The following is a 19,941-nucleotide window of genomic DNA, read 5'->3' as shown; positions in this document are numbered from 1 at the left end:
TATCAGTGACAGGCATCAGGAGCAGCCCAGCGGCAGCCATTAGCTGGTCCCCAGCCTCCAGGTATAGTCAGCCATTAATATCAATGAGGCCTGGCTTACTACATCCTGTTGCACAAGCGCACAACACTGAGCCCATTTATCTCTCTGGTGACACCTTCACGCCATAGGCAAGCATGGCGCCCTAGGGCGACCCGTGAGGAACCAGGCTCAGGCTGCATCATTAGAGCCACAATGGCAGCCCAAGTCAGAGTTGGCTTAGCACACACGCAAATGTTTGGTTGTTTGACTTCTTGTATAAAATATGTGCACGTGTGTTTATTAAGTTGTAATTACATAGGATTATAATGTAGTTGTCTCCTATAATGTTTAAGAAGGTGTTTGCCTCTTAGTGTTGCGTATGTGGTTGTGAATGTGTGTGTGTGTGTGTGTGTGGGGGGGGGGTGCATGCACAAGCATGTGTGTGTCTGTGAGTACATTTTAGAGTGTGTTTGTAATGAAGTGTTTGTGCGTGTGTGTACCTGTTAGCAGTGCAGGAACCCAAGCGGGAGGGCAGGCGAGGCTCGTAAATCCTGTGGTAATCAGTGGTGGGGATGAGCTGTGTAGCCGTGTGTGAAGCTGTAGCAGTGTTTATCAGACGGTGGTCTGGTCTGGGCTGCTCCACTCTGAGCCTGTATAGATTTTAACAGCTCAATATCCCTAAATGGCTCCATCACGGGACGTCTGTGATTACTGGGTCCAGAACCAACATCTTAATGAAAGGTCAATTAAGAAGCAAACTATTGATCCATCTTCTCCTCTCCCTCCTCTTCCCCCTCCTCCTCTCCCTCCTCTTCCCCCTCCTCCTCTCCCTCCTCCTCTCCTTCCTCCTCTCCCTCCTCCCCCCACCTCCTCTCCCTTCCTCCCCCCCCCCTCCTCCCCCCACTCCTCCTCCCCCTCTTCTTCGTCTTCTCTCAGACAGAGAAATTGATCAAGTCTGAGCTCTTCCCTGGCTATGCCAACATCCTCCCTTTCTTACCCTCCCTCCCTCCTTCATTTCTATTTTGCCCAGACTGCCAGTTAGTCAAGTTTTACATCTCTGCTTACAGAGAGGAGCAGGGGCTTAAGCACAGCCGGGCCTATGGTAAGCCGTGTCAGAACTAAAGCCACTCCAACGGGTGGTCCAACCACAGCTGCTTAGCCTCAGCATATGTTGAGTGGTGCGGCACTTTTCCAACTTCTGACCACATGTAGCGTCTCAAAGCAGGATTGCTGATTTCGTATCAGTTTGGCCTTTTAGCTCACAATGAATTACATGGGGGGGGGGGGGGGGGGGGGTCTGATTCTGATCCTAGATCAGCACTCCTACTCTGAAACGCTTGATACAGTACATAAAGCCCCAGATCTGGAACAACACAGTGGCCCATAGGCTACAACTAAGAGACAGAGTATTTCCTGGTTAGGTCACATGGCTTCATGGATTCCCATGTAGGCCAGACCTGGCTGCAGACCATTTAGTGGCATCACGGCTGTTCAGATGACCTCCAGTGGCATTCCACCCACACCACAGTACCACAACAGTCATTATATCTGGGGGTTGTGGTTAGATCAACGTCTGTGACAAGCCAATCAATAAGGCCATTTCTGTTAATTAGGCAATCTCAGGGAATCAACCATATAGCCTAGATATGAGCTACAGTGTCTTACTTATGAAGTCTCACTTTGTGGTGAATGTAGATTGTTTTACCCCACTCTCACTCTGTTCTCTCTTTAAGTAAACCAAACATTCTTCTTTCATGGTGTCTTTGTCCCTAAGGCATTACAAGTCAAGTCAGAATGGATGAAAGGGTTTCAAGTTTTCAAGTTTCAACAGTCCATGTCTCTGGTGGCAGGAGTCTTTGGCAATTGTTCGGGTGTAGAAGCCTGTGAGAATGGCTCACAACTGTAGCTCTCTCTGTATAAGACGGGCTACAACTTCATTGTGGGATGGAAGCTATTTTGTTACCAGCGAAACTGGGTGATTGCCACAGATTTATTGTCTGGTTATGTCTCAGCATAAACGTCTAAATATGCCTGCCCTGAAGCATATAGCCAATACCACATTTATACATTTGTCTGTGTATTCTGATGATGTACAGTTGAAGTCGGAAGTTTACATTTAGCCAAATACATTTAAACTCAGTTTTTCACAATTCCTGACATTTAATCTAAAATATTTATTTCTTATTTCTTTCATCACATTCCCAGTGGGTCAGAAGTTTACATACACTCAATTACTATCTGGTAGCATTGCCTTTAAATTGTTTAACTTGGGGCAAACATTTTGGGTAACCTTCCAGAAGCTTCCCACAATAAGTTGGGTGAATTTTGGCCCATTCCTCCTGACAGAGCTGGTGTAACTGAGTCAGGTTTGTATTCCTCCTTGCTCGCACACACTTTTTCAGTTCTGCCCACAAATGTTCTATAGGATTGAGGTCAGGGCTTCGTGATGGCCACTCCAAAACCTTGACTTTGTTGTCCTTAAGCCATTTTGCCACAACTTTGGAAGTATGCTTGGGGTCATTGTCCATTTGGAAGACCCATTTGAAGGGGATACCAAGTCAGTTGCACAACTGAATGCATTCAACAGAAATGTGTCTTCTGCATTTAACCCAACCCCTCTGAATCAGAGAGGTGTGGGGGGCTGCCTTAATCAACATCCACGGCGCAGTTGTTGGGGGCCTTGCTCAAGGGCAGAACAGCAGATTTTTCCACCTTGCCAGCTCAGGGATTTAAACCAGCAACCTTTTGGTTTCCAGCCCAATGCTCTTACCCGCTAGGCTACCTGCCACAACCTATTCACCATGTGAATTGGCTGCTCCCATCCCAACAAGTGGTAAAACTGTTTCGTACTCTCTTATGTCTCCCCCTTCCTCTCTACTGACATGTATGTGGAACTGATAGATGCACACACAAACACACTACATGTTAATGTTTTTAAATATATGTCAATTGTAAAGTATTTTGTCTGTAATGTATTTTTCGTTATGTGTCAGACCCCAGTAAGCTGTCCCCATTGGCGTCGGTGTCACGATCGTTTATAGACGGGACGGACCAAGGCGCAGCGTGATATGCATACAACGACAAAACAATAAACAAACGATACGTGAAGTCCAAGGCAGCACAACACAACATACCTTAACACGGAACAAGATCCCACAACCCACTAGTGCCAATAGGCTGCCTAAGTATGGTCCCCAATCAGAGACAACGAGCGACAGCTGCCTCTGATTGGGAACCACACCGGCCAACATAGAAATAGACATACTAGATTCAAACATAGAAAACCACAACATAGAACATACACACCCTGACTCAACATATACGAGTCCCCTGAGTCAGGGCGTGACAGTACCCCCCCCCCAAAGGTGCGGACTCCGACCGCGCCACATAAACATAACAGGGTAGGGGCCGGGTGGGCATTCCGCCTCGGAGGCGGATCCGGCTCCGGGCGTGACCACCACTTACTCTCCACCTCCCTGTTGCGCCCCTGGTCTGGTCTGGACCTCGGCGCGCTGCTTCCCCTCTCCTTCCTCCCACGAAGTACCAAGCCCTGTCTGGACCCTGGTGTGGGAGACCCCGAACCTGGAGAGGGGCTGACGTCTGGGTCTGGACTGGAACCGCTGACTGGAGCTGGACCCGACGACGGTGGAGCGAACTGCTCTGGCTCCGGAGTGGAGCCGCTGACCGGAGCTGGATCAGGCACTGGTGGAGAGGACTGCTCTGGCTCCGGAGTGGAGCCGCTGACCGGAGCTGGACTGGACCCCGGTGGAGCGGATTGCTCTGGCTCTGGAGTGGAGCCGCTGACCGGAGCTGGATCAGGCACCGGTGGAGCGGACTGCTCTGACTCCGGAGTGGAGCCGCTGACCGGAGCTGGACTGGACCCCGGTGGAGCGGATTGCTCTGGCTCCGGAGTGGAGCAGCTAACCGGAGCTGGATCAGGCTCCGGTGGAGCGGACTGCTCTGGCTCCGGAGTGGAGCAGCTGACCGGTGGGACAGACACGGGCCGTGCCGGACTGGACACACGCACCACTGGCTTGGTGCGAGGGCAGGAACAGGCCGGACCGGGCTGGTGACGCGCACCACTGGCTTGGTGCGAGGGACAGGAACAGGCCGGACCGGGCTGGCGACGCGCACCACTGGCTTGGTGCGAGGGACAGGAACAGGCCGGGCCGGGCTGGCGACGCGCACCACTGGTTTGGTGCGAGGAGCAGGAACGGGCCGAACCGGACTGCGAAGGCGGACTGGAGGTCTGGAGCGGAGAGCTGGCACAACCCGTCCTGGCTGGCTGCCCACTTTCGCACTACACATGCGGGGCGCTGGCACAGGACGCACTGGGCTGTGCACGCTCACTGGCGATACAGCTCATAGAACAGGCGCAGGATACGCGGGACCGAGGAGGCGTACTGGAGACCAGGAGCGTTGAGCCGGCACACCCCGTCCTGGCTGAATGCCCATCTTCGCATGACACGTGCATGGTGCTAGCACAGGACGTACAGGACTGTGCCGGAACACTGGCGACACAGTACGTAGCTCCGCATAACACGGAGCCTGCCCAGTCACATGCTTCCTCGCGTGAGTACGGGGAGTTGGCTCTGCTCTAACACTAGGCTCCACCAACCACCCTTTTAGCCCCCTAAATTTTTTTTATTGGGCCTGTCTCTCGGGCTTCTTCCTCGGCCGGCACCTTCTGCATTGCCGCTGCTCCTCTCTATACTGCGCCTTCACTGTCTCCTCCCAGGGACGGCGATCCATCCCGGCCTGAATCTCCTCCCAAGTCCAGGATCCCTTACCGTCCAGGATCTCCTCCCAGGTCCAGGCTGTCTGCTCCTGCACACGCTGCTTGGTCCTCGTTTGGTGGGATCTTCTGTCACGATCGTTTACAGACGGGACGGACCAAGGCGCTGCGTGATATGCATACATGTTTATTTATATTGAATAAACACCACGACAAAACAACAAATGAAACAAAACGTGAAGTCCAAGGTAGACAAACAACATACCTCACACGGAACAAGATCCCACAACTAACTAGTGCCAAAAGGCTGCCTAAGTATGGTCCCCAATCAGAGACAACGAGCGACAGCTGCCTCTGATTGGGAACCACACCGGCCAACATAGAAATAGACATACTAGAACATCAACATAGAAATATACAACATAGAACATACACACCCTGACTCAACATATACGAGTCCCTTGAGTCAGGGCGTGACAGTCGGCTAATAGGGGATCCTAATAAATCAAAATCTTGAACTACCCATACAATACCTGCTTCCTCTCCCTTCCCTGTCTATCTCTCCCCCGCCTCTCCCCTAGCATCAGATGAGATGAACGCCTGGTGTATGACATGCATTGTGTGAGGTGGCAGCTCTTTGATAGGCCCGTGTGCTGTCTGCTGATCTCCTTCAGAGCAGCTAGCACTGCTCTCGCATCTCACCAACGGTTTTACACACACAGATCCTCACACAGCCCTTTTGATCTGTTGAAGCTCCGAATGAATACATAAATACAGAGAGAGATTTGTAGATAATACATCGCTGCTCTTTTCTAAACCCCTGTTCAGAATGGAGAGATAGACAGAGACAGAGAGAGAGACAGAGAGAGACATAGAGAGGAGAAAGGGGGTGGGTGGGGTTACAGTCATTACAGTGCTCAGTTGGACAACACACTGGCTGTCTTTTGAACTTTAATTCCATTAGGTGTATTATTTGGCGGACACACGTTTCTCAACTGCGGTCGGCCTGTGATTTATTTATTGACATTCTTGTTCTAGTTGATGCCGAACTCACACCAAATAGCATGTCCTCCTGGGCAGAGAGCTTGGAGATGAGGGCTCACTTATACTGTACTATATTGCAGTGCTAGTTTCACTCACTCTACTCATATCCATTTCACATGTGATGTATAGGGACAACCATCAACAGCTTTACCCATAAACACCCATCTGTATTCCTGCCACACTAGTAGAGCCCAATCATACGTCTGACGTGCTACTTTTGATACAGTGGCCAGGTAATGCTCTGGATAAGAGCGTCTGCTAAATGATGTAAATGTAAATGTAATAATGTATCGCCAGGTGCCGTGTCGCCGTTGTGCGCCGAGGCACAGTGGAAGGTACCAGGCGTGTGCAGACAAACAGCGGGGTCAGTCCATTCCAACAGCCAAGCCGGCTTTCCATTCCATTCCAACAGCCAACAGCGGTGCCATTCCATTTCCTGTTCCAGCAGCACTATCAGCACGGAGCCTGTCTTGTTCCAGCACCTAAAGTGGGGCCTCCCTGCCGGGAGACAAATGCATCGGAGAGGCCAATTTCCATGGCAATTTCTGCTAGCTAAGTCGTCAGCACGGTGTAACCAGCAGGCACGACAGAGTGGTCACCTGTGAGAGTACGGTTAACAGAAGAGAGAGGGGGGGCCTCCCGAGTGGCGCAGTGGTCTAAGGCACTGCATCACAGTGCTAGCTGTGCCACTAGAGATCCTGGTTCGTGTCCAGGCTCTGGACCCATGAGGCGGTGCACAATTGGCCCAGCGTCGTCCGGGTTAGGGGAGAGTTTGGCCGGCCGGGATGTCCCTGTCCCATCACGCTCTAGCGACTCCTGTGGCGGGCAGGGCGCTGACACGGTCGCCAGGTGTATGGTGTTTCCTCCGACAAGACTGTAACTACCAATTGAGTGAGAGAAACTGTGTGTGTCTGCATGTGAGTTAGAGATAAAACAGAGAGGTGGAGAAACAGGTAGAGAGAAAGGGATGTAGAACCCACTCTGACTAATCACATCAGCAGCACTACCACTGAATGGAGCCTAAATGGTAGTGATCCGTCATTCAGGGCAGAGCCCCACCTGTTTAGATGTAAAAAATATGTATGTTATTATTTTGGCATTAATACGTGTCACATATCAGTTTCCAAACCATGTAAAAAAAAACTTTGAGTTAATAAAGCCACATACAAACATGGTCTCTTTTTTGCTTTCTTGAGTATGGCAGCTCCAAAATGCAGGTGTTTCAGCCTAGCTCAGTGCTTTCTGTGGTGGTGGGGCAGCCAGGGTTGGTAATGGGTTGGTAATGTTCTCTAGTTGCGCCGTGATTGGCTCAATGTTCTGTCACTCATGGGAACACTACATCACAACAAAATGTACGGGGAGAGTTCGAAAATTCAAGCCACTTGGGTGCTGCCATAGAGTTACATTAGAAGTGCCCATCCAAGAAGGCTCAAGGTCATTGGCCACAGATAAAATGACGTCAAATCACATTATATCTACCATAGCTTTGATTGGAATGACAAGGTCAACATCATACTTTCAAAATATTAGCTAGCAAGCTAGCAATCATTATCATGAATCAAGTCGACAATCTACTGACAAATCCTTTTCAATCCTTGTCATATGAAGATACATTATGAAGAGAAATTATAGAGAAAACGTATCAGTGCTCATCGGCAATTGGACTAAACATTACACAACAAGTTGGAAATCACAAATTCAACAATGAGTGGTTTGGAAGGAATCAGTGGCTAACTGCAAGCATTGCAAAGTAATCATTAGCCTGCTATTCAGTCTTGTGGGTGTGTGGCCCAAGTCTGGGTTTAAGGGTCTCTTTTCCAAGCTTAAAAGGATAAACATTCAACATTGGCCATGCTGTCAATCCAGCATGACTTCTGCCATGTTCAAGACAACTGGGAACTCAGAAAAACGAGTTCAGACTGGGAAAATAAGTTTTGAACGGTCATCCAACTCAGAATTCCAAGTCGGGATCTCAGGACTCTTTCTAGAGCTCCGACCTGAAGATCACTGACGTCATGATTCAGCCTTTTTTCCGAGTTCCCAGTTGTCTTGCAAGCACCACAATTCCAGAGAATGCCAGACTTTGATGACAAAGTTTGATGACAAAATTGTCACACGAAGGACTGCCGCGCCACCTTCCTGTTCAAATGAGCACAGCACAACAAGGTGAGTCAAAACATGTCTGCTGCTGCATAAATGATGTAATATGCCAGGGAGATATGTATACTGTAGCTAAGAAAGTAATACTAAGTGTATGTTCTGTAGTAAGCTGTTAGTAGCCCATGTGCCTCACCCTAATAATTGTGTCCCTTTTCCCCTCATAATTTAGCCTACTGTTATGACTTGGTGGTGCACATGTAGCCTATAGCTTGTTTTAGAGTAATATCATCATTGAATATTGTAAGAGCTTTCATTGTCTGCATATATGCCCCCTTTATTTATCCTACAGTTCTGACTTGGTGTACAGGGAGAATACTGTAAGAACGGCCCATGTTCTGAATTCTGTCGCTGTACATTTCAAAAGTGCTGAACAAATAGTTATATTGACTACGTCCGTCCTAGCTCGCTCATTATTATTTGTACCCCCTTTACTCCCCAATTAGTAGTTACAGTCTTGTCCCATCGCTGCAACTCCCGTACGGACTCGGGAGAGGCGAAGGTCGAGAGGCGTGCGTCCTCCGAAACGCCAAGCCGCACTGCTTCTTGACACAATGCACGCTTAACCCAGAAGCACCAATGTGTCGGAGGAAACACCGTACACCTGGCGACCGTGTCAGCGTGCATGCGCCTGGCCCGCCACAGGAGTCGCTAGAGCACGATGGGACAAGGACATCCCGGCCGGCTAAACCCTCCCCTAACCCGGACGACGCTGGGCCATTTGTGCGTCGCCTCATGGGTCTCCCGGTCGCGGCCGGCTGCAACACAATCCGGTATTGAACCAGGATCTGTAGTAACGCAGCTTGCACTGCGATGCCTTAGACCGCTGTGCCACTCGGGAGGCCCCGCTCATTAATGTCTTAATCGAAATTACGGATTGCCTCTTATCAGCTCGTCGTCCCCTTATGCCATAGTTTGTACATCTCAATTGTCAGTAGAAACCACATTTGTTTAAGCAAGTCAGCCATATCAGCTATGTTTTTTTTTTAAAGGCAGTAAATGAGGCTGAATGAACTGTTTAGCTGCCAGACAAGGCTCCGCTGATAGCCAGATGTAGCAGTGGTAAGGTGTTGGGACTGCTGTTGGGACTCTGCTGTTGGGACAGCTTTATGTAGGCCCGAACAGTTTGTGGGCACCGTTTGTCACCGTTATAGTGAAATTAATGTATTGTTTAGTGTTGTGTTGTGTAGTGGCTTTGCTGGCATACATAAAACATTTTTGGGGGGGGTTTGCCCAACCAAGATTTACATGCTAAAATCGCCACTGGTATCAACCCACATAAAGTGTTGATCCCATGTTGTTGACAGTGTGCTCTTTAGACAACTAAATCAGTGTGTCTGGTGGAACTGCTGTGGTTTCAGATGACCGCAGCCCTCTAATTACAGGCTAATTATATAAACAGCTGTCTGCTAACACCCCTCTCTTTATAACACACAGACACACACACACAGACACAGACACACACACACAAAGAGCAGTCATTATACTGCACAGTGTGTGTGTGTGTTCTTGTTGCCCTGGGGTGTGTGGGGTGATATCCAGTGCATAATACACATTGACAGCAGACTGAATGGTGCTGTTGAGAACAGAAGCTGTTCAGGCTGTGTGAGGAGCAGGGTGCTTGGCACATGGCGCTGACATCTTTATGGTAGCCTTCTCATGTCTCACTGACAAGCCTGGCTATGTATAGATCCTCCTTTCTTCACCTGCTGTGTGTGTATGAATGCATGTGTTTGTGCGCACGTGTGTGTGTGAGAGAGAGAGAGAGATTGTATTTTGTATGATTGAGCTTTAGTATGCACACCGTAGGGGGCCTTGTTTATTTCCCAGTGATTTTAAGAGGACTGTCTCATCAAGGCTCTCTATAAAAGCCTTTATCTGTTATTTACCATTACTTTTTATGGTCTTTTATGTGTTCAGCATTACATTTAATAGATGCCAGGATGAAAGGGCGCTCGCAGGGATCTCTGCAGGAGAGCTACTTTGGATGACTATTGAGTGGTTTCACCTGAGCTGTACTCAACAGGCTGATAAATAGCAAGTGCTAGGATAGGCTACACTAGCCGAGGTAAAAAGGCACCTCTCAGGCTGGTAAACAGCTAATGCTAGGCTAGTCTAAATTATGTAGAATATGAGGCACCTCTCTCAGCTCACAACTCCCAGAGGGGAACAGCTGTCTCCTTCTTCGCTTTTAGACTCCTCAGCCTGTTCCCTCTCCAGGGGCTTCCCATGACACCTGCTTACCGCAGGCTCAGACTCCATACTTTACTCTGCTGTGGAAGGAGAACAGTCGTTTACCACATAGATTGGTTTCTAGAGAAGTTTGGTCAACTGAAGGCGACTGGTGACCTTTTGTCCAAAACACTAGTGCCTCTAGATAGGCTATTCATTTATCTGTAGGCTGAGTGGTTTCTGTCAAGGTCAAACTTAAGAGACATTTTGTGATGTAAGTAGATATGCCTATAGGTTCTCTTGCACGTATTGTAATGTTCATGCATGTTCTGTATTTCTCTGATACTGTGGACACTGTGTGTGTGCCTTTGCTTCAGTGTGGTTGCTTGCATGCATTTGTCTAAGTCCAGGTTGTCTCTCTGCTACAGTACTACTGCTGCTGTTACCTTAGTACTACTGCTGCCGTTACCTCAGTACTGCTGCTGCTGTTACCTCAGTACTACAGCTGCTGTGTTACCTCAGTAGTATTACTGCTGTTACCTCAGTACCACTGCTGCTGTTACCTCAGTACCACTGCTGCTGTTACCTCAATACCACTGCTGCCGTTACCTCAGTACTGCTGCTGCTGTTACCTCAGTACTACTGCTGCCGTTACCTCAGTACTACTGCTGCTGTTACCTCAGTACTACTGCTGCTGTTACCTCTGTACTGCTGCTGCTGTTACCTCAGTACTACTGCTGCTGCTGTTACCTCAGTACTGCTGCTGCTGTTACCTCAGTACTACTACTGCTGCTGTTACCTCACTACTACTGCTGCTGTTACCTCAGTACTACTGCTGCTGTTACCTCAGTACTGCTGCTGCTGTTACCTCAGTCCTACTGCTGCTGTTACCTCAGTACTACTGCTGCTGTTACCTCTCTACTACTGCTGCTGTTACCTCACTACTACTGCTGCTGTTACCTCAGTACTACTGCTGCTGTTACCTCAGTACTGCTGCTGCTGTTACCTCAGTCCTACTGCTGCTGTTACCTCAGTACTACTGCTGCTGTTACCTCTCTACTACTGCTGCTGTTACCTCACTACTACTGCTGCTGCTGTTACCTTAGTACTACTGCTGCTGCTGTTACCTCAGTACCACTGCTGCTGTTACCTCAGTACTACTGCTGCTGTTACCTCAGTACTACTGCTGCTGTTACCTTAGTACTACTGCTGCTGTTACCTCAGTACTACTGCTGCTGTTACCTCAGTACTACTGCTGCTGTTACCTCAGTACCACTGCTGCTGTTACCTTAGTACTACTGCTGCTGCTGTTACCTCAGTACCACTGCTGCTGTTACCTCAGTACTACTGCTGCTGTTACCTCAGTACTACTGCTGCTGTTACCTTAGTACTACTGCTGCTGTTACCTCAGTACTACTGCTGCTGTTACCTCAGTACCACTGCTGCTGTTACCTCAGTACTACTGCTGCTGCTGTTACCTCAGGTCCACTGCTGCTGTTACCTTAATACTACTGCTGGCTGTTACCTCAGTACTACTGCTGTTACCTCAGTACTACTGCTGCTGTTACCTCAGCCTCAGTACTACTGCTGCTGTTACCTCAGTACCACTGCTGCTGTTACCTCAGTACTACTGCTGCTGTTACCTCAGTACCACTGCTGCTGTTACCATCAGTACTGCTGCAGCACTGACTGTCACTCTCTATCCATATCTCCTGTCCTCCCCTTGTCCTTCTCTCTTCAACCCATCCCCCCATCCTCCTCACTTGTCAGGCGTGTCATGATAGCCCAGCTGTCAGAGTGAGCGGGATGAGAAACGGCCTCATCCCACTGGAGAGAGATTCTCCACACTGAGCTCATCACTAGAGGACTGAACGCTGTAGTGACCTCCTCATACACCACACTGATTCACACACAGACACACTCACACACACACACACATGGCTGTGTCATCCCTCACCAGCCTGGGCCCATAGAGAGGACACTCACCTGCTATTATAGTGCAGCTGACTGAAGACCCTACTTTACCATCCTCCTCCTGGAAGTGGGTTATATGAAGGTCACACACTCAACAGCCCAACGTGTAGAGGGTGGAGTTTATAGGATGCAGTCTCTTCAGTCTTTAAGGGTCCTTACACAGTCCTCCAGTCCTCAAGGGTCAGCCCTGGTATCTTGTCCCCATTTCAAGTTTCCATCAGGAACCATACTGAAAGAAGATCATGTCTGTGTGCTGCTCATAGTAAGGTATGCTATTTAATGTAAGGGGAATGTTCAGTGACATTGGAAGTGAATCCACCTGCCCTCCATGTCTATGTACTGAAGAGCGTGCCAGATTATTTTACTGATCTGGTGTGTGTGATGTGCGCGTTTTGTGTGTGAGAGTGAGGGTGAGAAAGAGGGAGGAGAGAGAAAAGTGGTGGATAGAGTGAGGGAGAGAGGGAAAGTGAGAGAGTGAGAAAGAGAGAGATTGGACAAATGAGGCAGAGGAGAGCTGCCAAGAGTTCAGAGAAACTGCTGACACCAGTGTTCTGCTAGCATTCTGTTTGTTTGTCCATCATGCAACATCGCAGTGTAAATACACAGTAATTACTGGCCACAGCTCGTACTGTTTTAATTCAATCAGATGACAGCTGTTGGCACCATCACATTTAGCCCATGTTGTGGGCCGGACAGCTTTTTTTATTTTTTCACGTGTCACGCGCGATGATGCAGGGTCACAGCCAGGTCAGGTGGTGCCAGTGAGGGGCATCTGCTCTGGGAGGAGGGCAGAAGGCTGACATTATTATTCACCGGGCTGTCAAAGTACAGAGCACCCAGGATGGCATGGGGGGGGGAAATGATCTGCCCTGCTCTACCAGCAGCCACAGACAGGGGGAGCCGGCAGACTTTAGAATCCCACAGACTAATGGAAGAGGGATCTCATTGTGATAGGTCCACACCGCTGGAGCCCGCTTCCTTTGTTGCCTCCCAACTGTCGCCCCTTCCCTCTTTCCTCCTCTCTCTCAGTCACACACACCACTCTCTCTTTCTCTCTCGTTCCTCATCTCTCGTTCCTCTCTCATCCGTGGATGGAATTAGCAGCACCAGGAGAGGTGGTGTGGATCAGACAGACAGGCAGACCGAGACAGGCAGACAGATAGACACAGTGAGGTGGGACTGGAGGAGAGGGGTTTCTTCACTGCTGTACTGAATGTGAGCCTGGAAGAGGCTTCTGCTGCTGCTGACGCTGGGCTCTTTGTGGAGATATACGTACCTGTGGAGAACGGACACTGACACAGCTGGTTGCCAATAACACTCAACTGTGAGAGCCGCCGCGCAAAAGGTGCCTTTTACTGTGTGTCGTCGTGAATTTAGGTATGTGTGTGGGGGAGGGAAGAGGTGTCGTGTGTGTGTTTTTTGCATTGAATGATGTTTGTGTCAGTCTGTTTTTACTGTGTGGATTAACATGGCTTGGCTTCTTTTCTCATGCTGATGTCAATTGGCTGGTTGGGTTGTTTTGTTTCCTTGGCAGGACAGGAATTTGATTTATGTCCCCATTCCGGAATAGTCTTTGATTATAAATGAGGCTATACATTTGTACAATGCTGGTGGGTGTGTGCGGCGCAAGAGAGAGAGAGAGAGAGGGAGAAAGGAGAATGTCCTAAATAAAACATCCCTCCGATTTTGTTGTCAGATAAACTTGTTCTTCAAAAAGTAGGTTATTCATGAATTCATCTGACTTCTCAACGCTCATTATAAAACGCTCACTGGCTGACAGATTGAGATTGCATTGTGTCTGTCAGTGCGCATGCTCTCCAACAGACGGAACGCTTGGATGTCATTGCCTTGGGGCTGAAGGATGAGATAGAGGACCTAAGAATTGCCAGGCGTTGGGCCAAATCACTGTCTTTTAGTGTCTGCTGAAGGTTAGGGGAACATTTCTCTCCGGTTCCCGCTTAGCATTATCAATGGAAATGTCTTTCATCCTACTGTTTCAGTGGAATTACATTGGTTTGAGGACGTGTCCCCTCTTGGTTGGCTTGGGTTCCCTTCATTGAATGTCTTGGAGATGGAGGATATTTAAAGAGTATTATTGTAGGCACAGGAGGCTGCTGAGGGTAGGACGGCTCATAATAACATCTTGAACGGAGCAAATGGAATGGCATCAAACACATGGAAACATTCCAACCTCCTGTGGTTGCAGGCTATGTGTGTGGAGTGTGTGTATGTCAGCACTGTAAATGGTGTACATGTGATTGGACAAAACATTTTAGTCATTTAGCAGATGCTCTTATCCAGAGCGACTTACAGTTTTTTTCTTACAGCATACATTATTATTATTTTAATTTTAATACTAGCCCCCGTGGGAATCGAACCCACAACCCTGGCGTTGCAAACGCCATGCTCTACCAACTGAGCTACATCCCTGCCGGCCATTCCCCTCCCCTACCCTGGGCCAATTGTGCGCCGCCCCATGGGTCTCCCGGTCGCGGCCGGCTACGACAGAGCCTGGATTCGAACCAGGATCTCTAGACCACTGCCACTCGGGAGAAGAATATATGAGTAGAATATATGTGAGGTGGTAGTAGTACGAATGTAGAGTATTGGTGAGGCTTGTGCCCATTCCAAGCCCCCTCTCTCTCTCTCTCTCTCTCTCTCTCTCTCTCTCTCTCTCTCTCTCTCTCTCTCTCTCTCTCTCTCTCTCTCTCTCTCTCTCTCTCTCTCTCTCTCTCTCTCTCTCTCTCTCTCTCTCTCTCTCTCTCTCTCTCTCTCCCTCTCCCTGGAGCTTTTCCCTTGCCTCCCTCTCTCCTTCCCCTCATTCGATCCCTCCCTCGTTCCCTCCCTCCATCCTGCTGAGGAGGCAAATTTAGAGTGGGAGAGCTTTAGCCCATTCATAATGCCGATGGGGGGAGGAGTGGAAGAGGAGGGGGTAGAGAAAGACTCCCCAGAGACCTCATCACGTATTTATGTCTAGATGTGTAGACATTTCTCTCAACACCTGTTTGCCTCACCAATTAACAGATGTTGAACCAATAGAACCATGCTTCTATGTCTGCATTGCTTGCTCTCTGGGGTTTTAAGCTGGGATTCTGTATAAGCACTTTGTGACAACTGCGGATATAGAAAGGGCTTTATAAATAAATGCGATTGATTGATTGATAGAACTCACACCGGTCCATGCTTTGGTGGTTGTTTGCATAATATGATGAATAAATAGGTTGCGCAAATATTGTCTATTGTGACATCATGGGTTTGACTGTTGTGATCATGAATAGGGCCCTGAGTTTTTCCAGACCACAGGAAAAACATATGGCTGGTCACGTGATCAGGACAAACTCCTGGCCCTGACCATGACACCTGCTCTTAGGCCTTACAGAGTTGTTATTGGTCTTTTCCTCCAGGGGGCGTCATAGACAAGGACCTGCGCCACTACCTCAACCTGCGCTTCCAGAAGGCCTCAGTGGACCACGAGCTCCAGCAGATCATCAGAGACAACCTCTACCTCCGCACCGTACCCTGTGAGTAACCCCCCCTGACCCTGTCCCCATCTCTTACCTGGTGTGCCTGTTGCCCTCTCACAGGGTGTTATTCTTCATCCACCCCATCCTACCTGTCCAATAACACACAGAATCTGCTATGATGTTTAGTGGCCATGCCACCTGAAAAGACACTAGCTATGAGATATCCACAGATCTGGTTCAAATCTCACTTTCCAAACTTGGGAATTCGTCAAATAGATACACAACCAGTAAATTCCTTCCTATCCTTGAAATGCATTGGCATTTGAATCTTCTGTCTTCATTCCCAGCCTCTGCTTCTTTTTCAGCAGCTACTGAGTCTCTCTATTGGTCTGGCTGGGTTCAGTAATGGATGATCTAGCTTCATGATTTGGCTGGAGGGATGAACCTGGCCTTCTGAAGCCGTCTGTCTTAGGTGGAGGGTGGTCTCAGATTGATCCTTGGTAGCGCCCCTCCTTAATTATCATCTGATCCTCAGCAGGCAGGCAGCCACCATGGTTAAGGCCTATTTATTCTTAAACCATGCCAGTTTAGTCAACTGAGCTGGGAGACTCTCTAGATAGCCCTCCAGCACTACATTTGGAGAGCGTTGACCTACTAATCGAATGTGTGTATGTGTATCAATGCTCCTAGACAGCATTTAGACTGAAACGGTCGAAAGAGATTCAATACCGAGTCATGTTTGTTATGTTTCATTGGCAACAATGCATATATATGAGTATACTGTAGACACTGCATACGGTTTTTGTCAAGGTTTTTATCTCTCATGATGTTATGGAGGAGATTATGTTTAATCCAGATTCACTCGTTTAATGGTCCTCATGATATTTGTCTATACAACATATGCTCTCATGGCTGTCAGCTTAGGTGATGTGAACTGGAAGCATGTTTGTGTGTATGTGTGTGCATGCGTGCGTGCATCCTCATGCATTTTGTGCATGTGTGTGGGTCTGCGTGTGTGTGTGCGTGCGTCTGTGCGTTCATACTGCATTACCCTAGCCATGCCATTCCAGCCCAGCTGTCTGTATCCATAATGGAGAGGCATTCTTCAAGGCACGTCAGGGAGATTTCATTAGGCCCATTTTGCCTCTCCTCTGTGGACGGGGGAAATGAGAGGTACAAAAAGGCCTGTTTGTTAGAGGCAGGCACAAGTGTTATTCTCCCATAACTCCATGAGGTGGGTTTGTGGAGGGAGGGAGGGAGAATGAAAGAGGGAGCGCTGGCGTGGATGATCAGAGGAAGTGTGAGTCATTATTCCCGGAGCAGAGGAGCTGCATGGCCTTGGACTTCCATTGACTGGAGAGTGTGGTGCTAGGAGAGAGAGAGAGATGGACAGATTAGAGACGGAGGAGGGACAGGCCCAGTGGAAGTGGGCGGGGGATTGTGGGAAAGGAGAGAAATGAGCGATGACACACATCATGGAATGAGATGAGAGACCAAGAGACCTGTTACTAACAACCTCACCCAGACACTTAGAAGACTGCAGAGAGAGAGGGGGAGGGAGAGGAAAGAGAGGAGGTAGGAATAGATACTTGAGCCAGGATCAGGGGACAGGGGATATATACTTATTTTATTTATTTTATTTTTAGTCATTTAGCAGGCTCTTATCCAGAGCGACTTACAGGAGCAATTAGGGTTAAGTGCCTTGATCAAGGACTTGAGCCAGGATCAGGATACAGGGGATAGATACTTGAGCCAGGATCAGGGGATAGTGGATAGATACTTGAGCCAGGATCAGGGGATAGTGGATAGATACTTGAGCCAGGATCAGGGGACAGGGGACTCAGGGTTGAGGACAGAGAGATACTGCAGCTCATGCCAATAGTATTCCATGTAAGTTTCCCTGATAGCGTAGGGATGGTATGTGGCCAGCTAATACAGTGCTTCCAGCTCTTAGACAAATTGCCTCTTCTGACTCCAAGGTGACAGTGATAATAGCTAAAGCCCATGTGAAATCAGCCCCATCGCCTGGTAATCCACCTAGATCTGATTTGATAGGGGGGTCAACATTTGAGTGACATTAGTATGCGCCACTCTAATGACCGCCCCACCTGGATTCTAGAATGTTCCTTTGCTATACTTTATGCAGTCTGAATGTATGGGGTCTCTCTCTCTCTCCCTTTCTCTCACTCTTGCTTGCTCTCTTTCTCTCGCTCTTTTTCTCTCTTTCTGACCTTCTCTCCATTTCTCTTTTTCTCTATTCTCTCTCTCTTTTATCTCTCTCTCTCCCTCTCTCCCTCGTTCTGTCTCTCCTTCTGACCTTCTCTCTCTCTTAAACACACTGTAGCAATTAGGGCTGTGACATTACCAGAATCGCAGTATTTTTCAAGAAGCAGACCAAACTCTTTGGTCCTTTTTCAAACCTGCTGTATGTAATATATAGTGTGCGGAAAATAAATAAATGTGACTCTGGATGACAACATAATGATGTTTGTTTCCAACATCAGGGCTGTTTTCCTAAAGAAGTTAAAGCCACTTCGTGTTTTGTTTCCTTGCCACGATACTAACAAGAATCGTGATACTGGTATCGTCCCGGCCCTACTAGCAATCTACTGTAGCTATTCTTGGCTTCCTTCACTGCCTGTGATGGCATTCTACATGTGTGTGGACACAGTAAAGCTCTCTGTGAGGAATGGGCTTACCTGTGTAACTCTGAATAATGCAGCTGATTGAAAGGATGAAAAGAGCACAGGAGAGACTGTGGTTGTTAAGTGGGACTTATCAGTGGAGCTTAGGTTGAGAGAGAGAGAGAGTGAGAGAGAGAGAGAGATTAAGTATTCTCTCTCTCTCTCTTTCTCTCTCCCTCTCTTCCCATTACAGCATTGTGCTCTGTGCATGTAAATGACCCAGCCTGTTAGTTAGTTTTAACGGCCTGTGGCGCCCCAACAGGTGAAGTCAGGACCTTGTGTTGTTAATGGTGGGACGCCTGGCAGGGGAGGCACCCAGCCAATGTGTCCTTGATGGACAAAACACCCAGTGAGCATCTGTTAATGGGAAGTTACATTTTATGGAGGGTGTGATATAAATGTGTGCCATGCGTGTGCTGCTACGTAGGTGTCCTGAGTGGCGCAGTGGTCTAAGGCACTGCATCGCAGTGCTAACTGTGCCACTAGATCCTGGTTCGAATCCAGGCTCTGTCGCAGCCGGCCGCGACCGGGAGACTCATGGGCGGCGCACAATTGGCCCAGCGTCGTCCAGGGTAGGGGAGGGAATGGCCGGCAGGGATGTAGCTTAGTTGATAGAGCATGGTGTTTGCAACGCCAGGGTTGTGGGCTCGATTCCCACGGGGGGCCAGTATAAAAAAATATGTATTCGCTAACTGTAAGTCACTCTGGATAAGAGCGTCTGCTAAATGACGTAAATGTAAATGTAGAATGTGAGCATTGTGTTAGAATGGGAGAATTAGTGTACGAGAGTGTGTGTTTAATGGCGAGGCTGATGCCCCGAGGGACATTGAGTGTATGCTAATGACAAGGGAGGGAAAGACCACTGGGGGTGTTTACTAATGAGTAGTGCTCTAAGAGATTGAGGAAGAAGAGAGAGAGAGAGAATAGAAATGGAGAGAAAGAGAGAGAGAGCATGTCAGAAATCAGCTCAATGTAATTGAAGAATCCATAGACTCTAACCACTTCTGGGAAAATTGGAAAACCCTAAACAAACAACAACACAAAGAGCTATCTATCCAAAATGGAGATGTATGGGTAAACCACTTCTCCAATCTTTTTGGCCCTATAACAAAGAACAAACAGCAAAAAAATATACAAATGCAAATCTTAGAATCAACTATTAAAGACTACCAGAACCCACTGGATTCTCCAATTACATTGAATAACTACAGGACAAAATACAAACCCTCCAACCCAAAAAGGCCTGTGGTGTTGATGGTATCCTCAATGAAATGATAAAATATACACACAAAAAACTATACATACATCGGCCTAAACATCAGCGCCACAGGTAACTTCCACAAAGCTGTGAACAATCTGAGAGACAAGGCAAGAAGGGCCTTCTATGCCATCAAAAGGAACATAAAATTTGACATACCAATTAGGATCTGCCTAAAAATACTTGAATCAGTTATAGAACCCATTGCCCTTTATGGTTGTGAGGTCTGGGGTCCGCTCACCAACCAAGAATTCACAAAATGGGACAAACACCAAATTGAGACTCTGCATGCAGAATTCTGCAAAAACATCCTCCGTGTACAACGTAAAACACCAAATAATTCATGCAGAGCAGAATTAGGCCAATACCCGCTAATTATCAAAATCCAGAAAAGAGCCGTTAAATTCTATAACCACTTAAAAGGAAGCGATTCCC

The 19,941-nt window shown here is 48.2% G+C and overlaps 1 protein-coding gene across 1 annotated transcript in view; it reads left to right on the top strand.

Moving 5' to 3' along the window:
• The window catches only part of LOC311140069 (fatty acyl-CoA reductase 1-like), a gene marked incomplete at its 5' end in the record, with an annotated part of 145,704 nt that overhangs the window by 20,504 nt on the left and 105,259 nt on the right, over positions 1-19,941 (top strand). The window contains one exon of the mRNA XM_084175026.1: positions 15,505-15,614. Within this exon, the coding sequence (XP_084031152.1) occupies positions 15,505-15,614 (110 nt within the window). The remainder of the gene's footprint in view (positions 1-15,504; positions 15,615-19,941) is intronic.

This window comes from Coregonus lavaretus, assembly GCF_964263955.1.
Source record: "Coregonus lavaretus genome assembly, chromosome: 13".
Lineage (NCBI taxonomy): Eukaryota > Metazoa > Chordata > Actinopteri > Salmoniformes > Salmonidae > Coregonus > Coregonus lavaretus.
The sequence above is the reverse complement of the archived record's forward strand: the minus strand, read 5'-3'. Positions and strand labels throughout refer to the sequence as shown.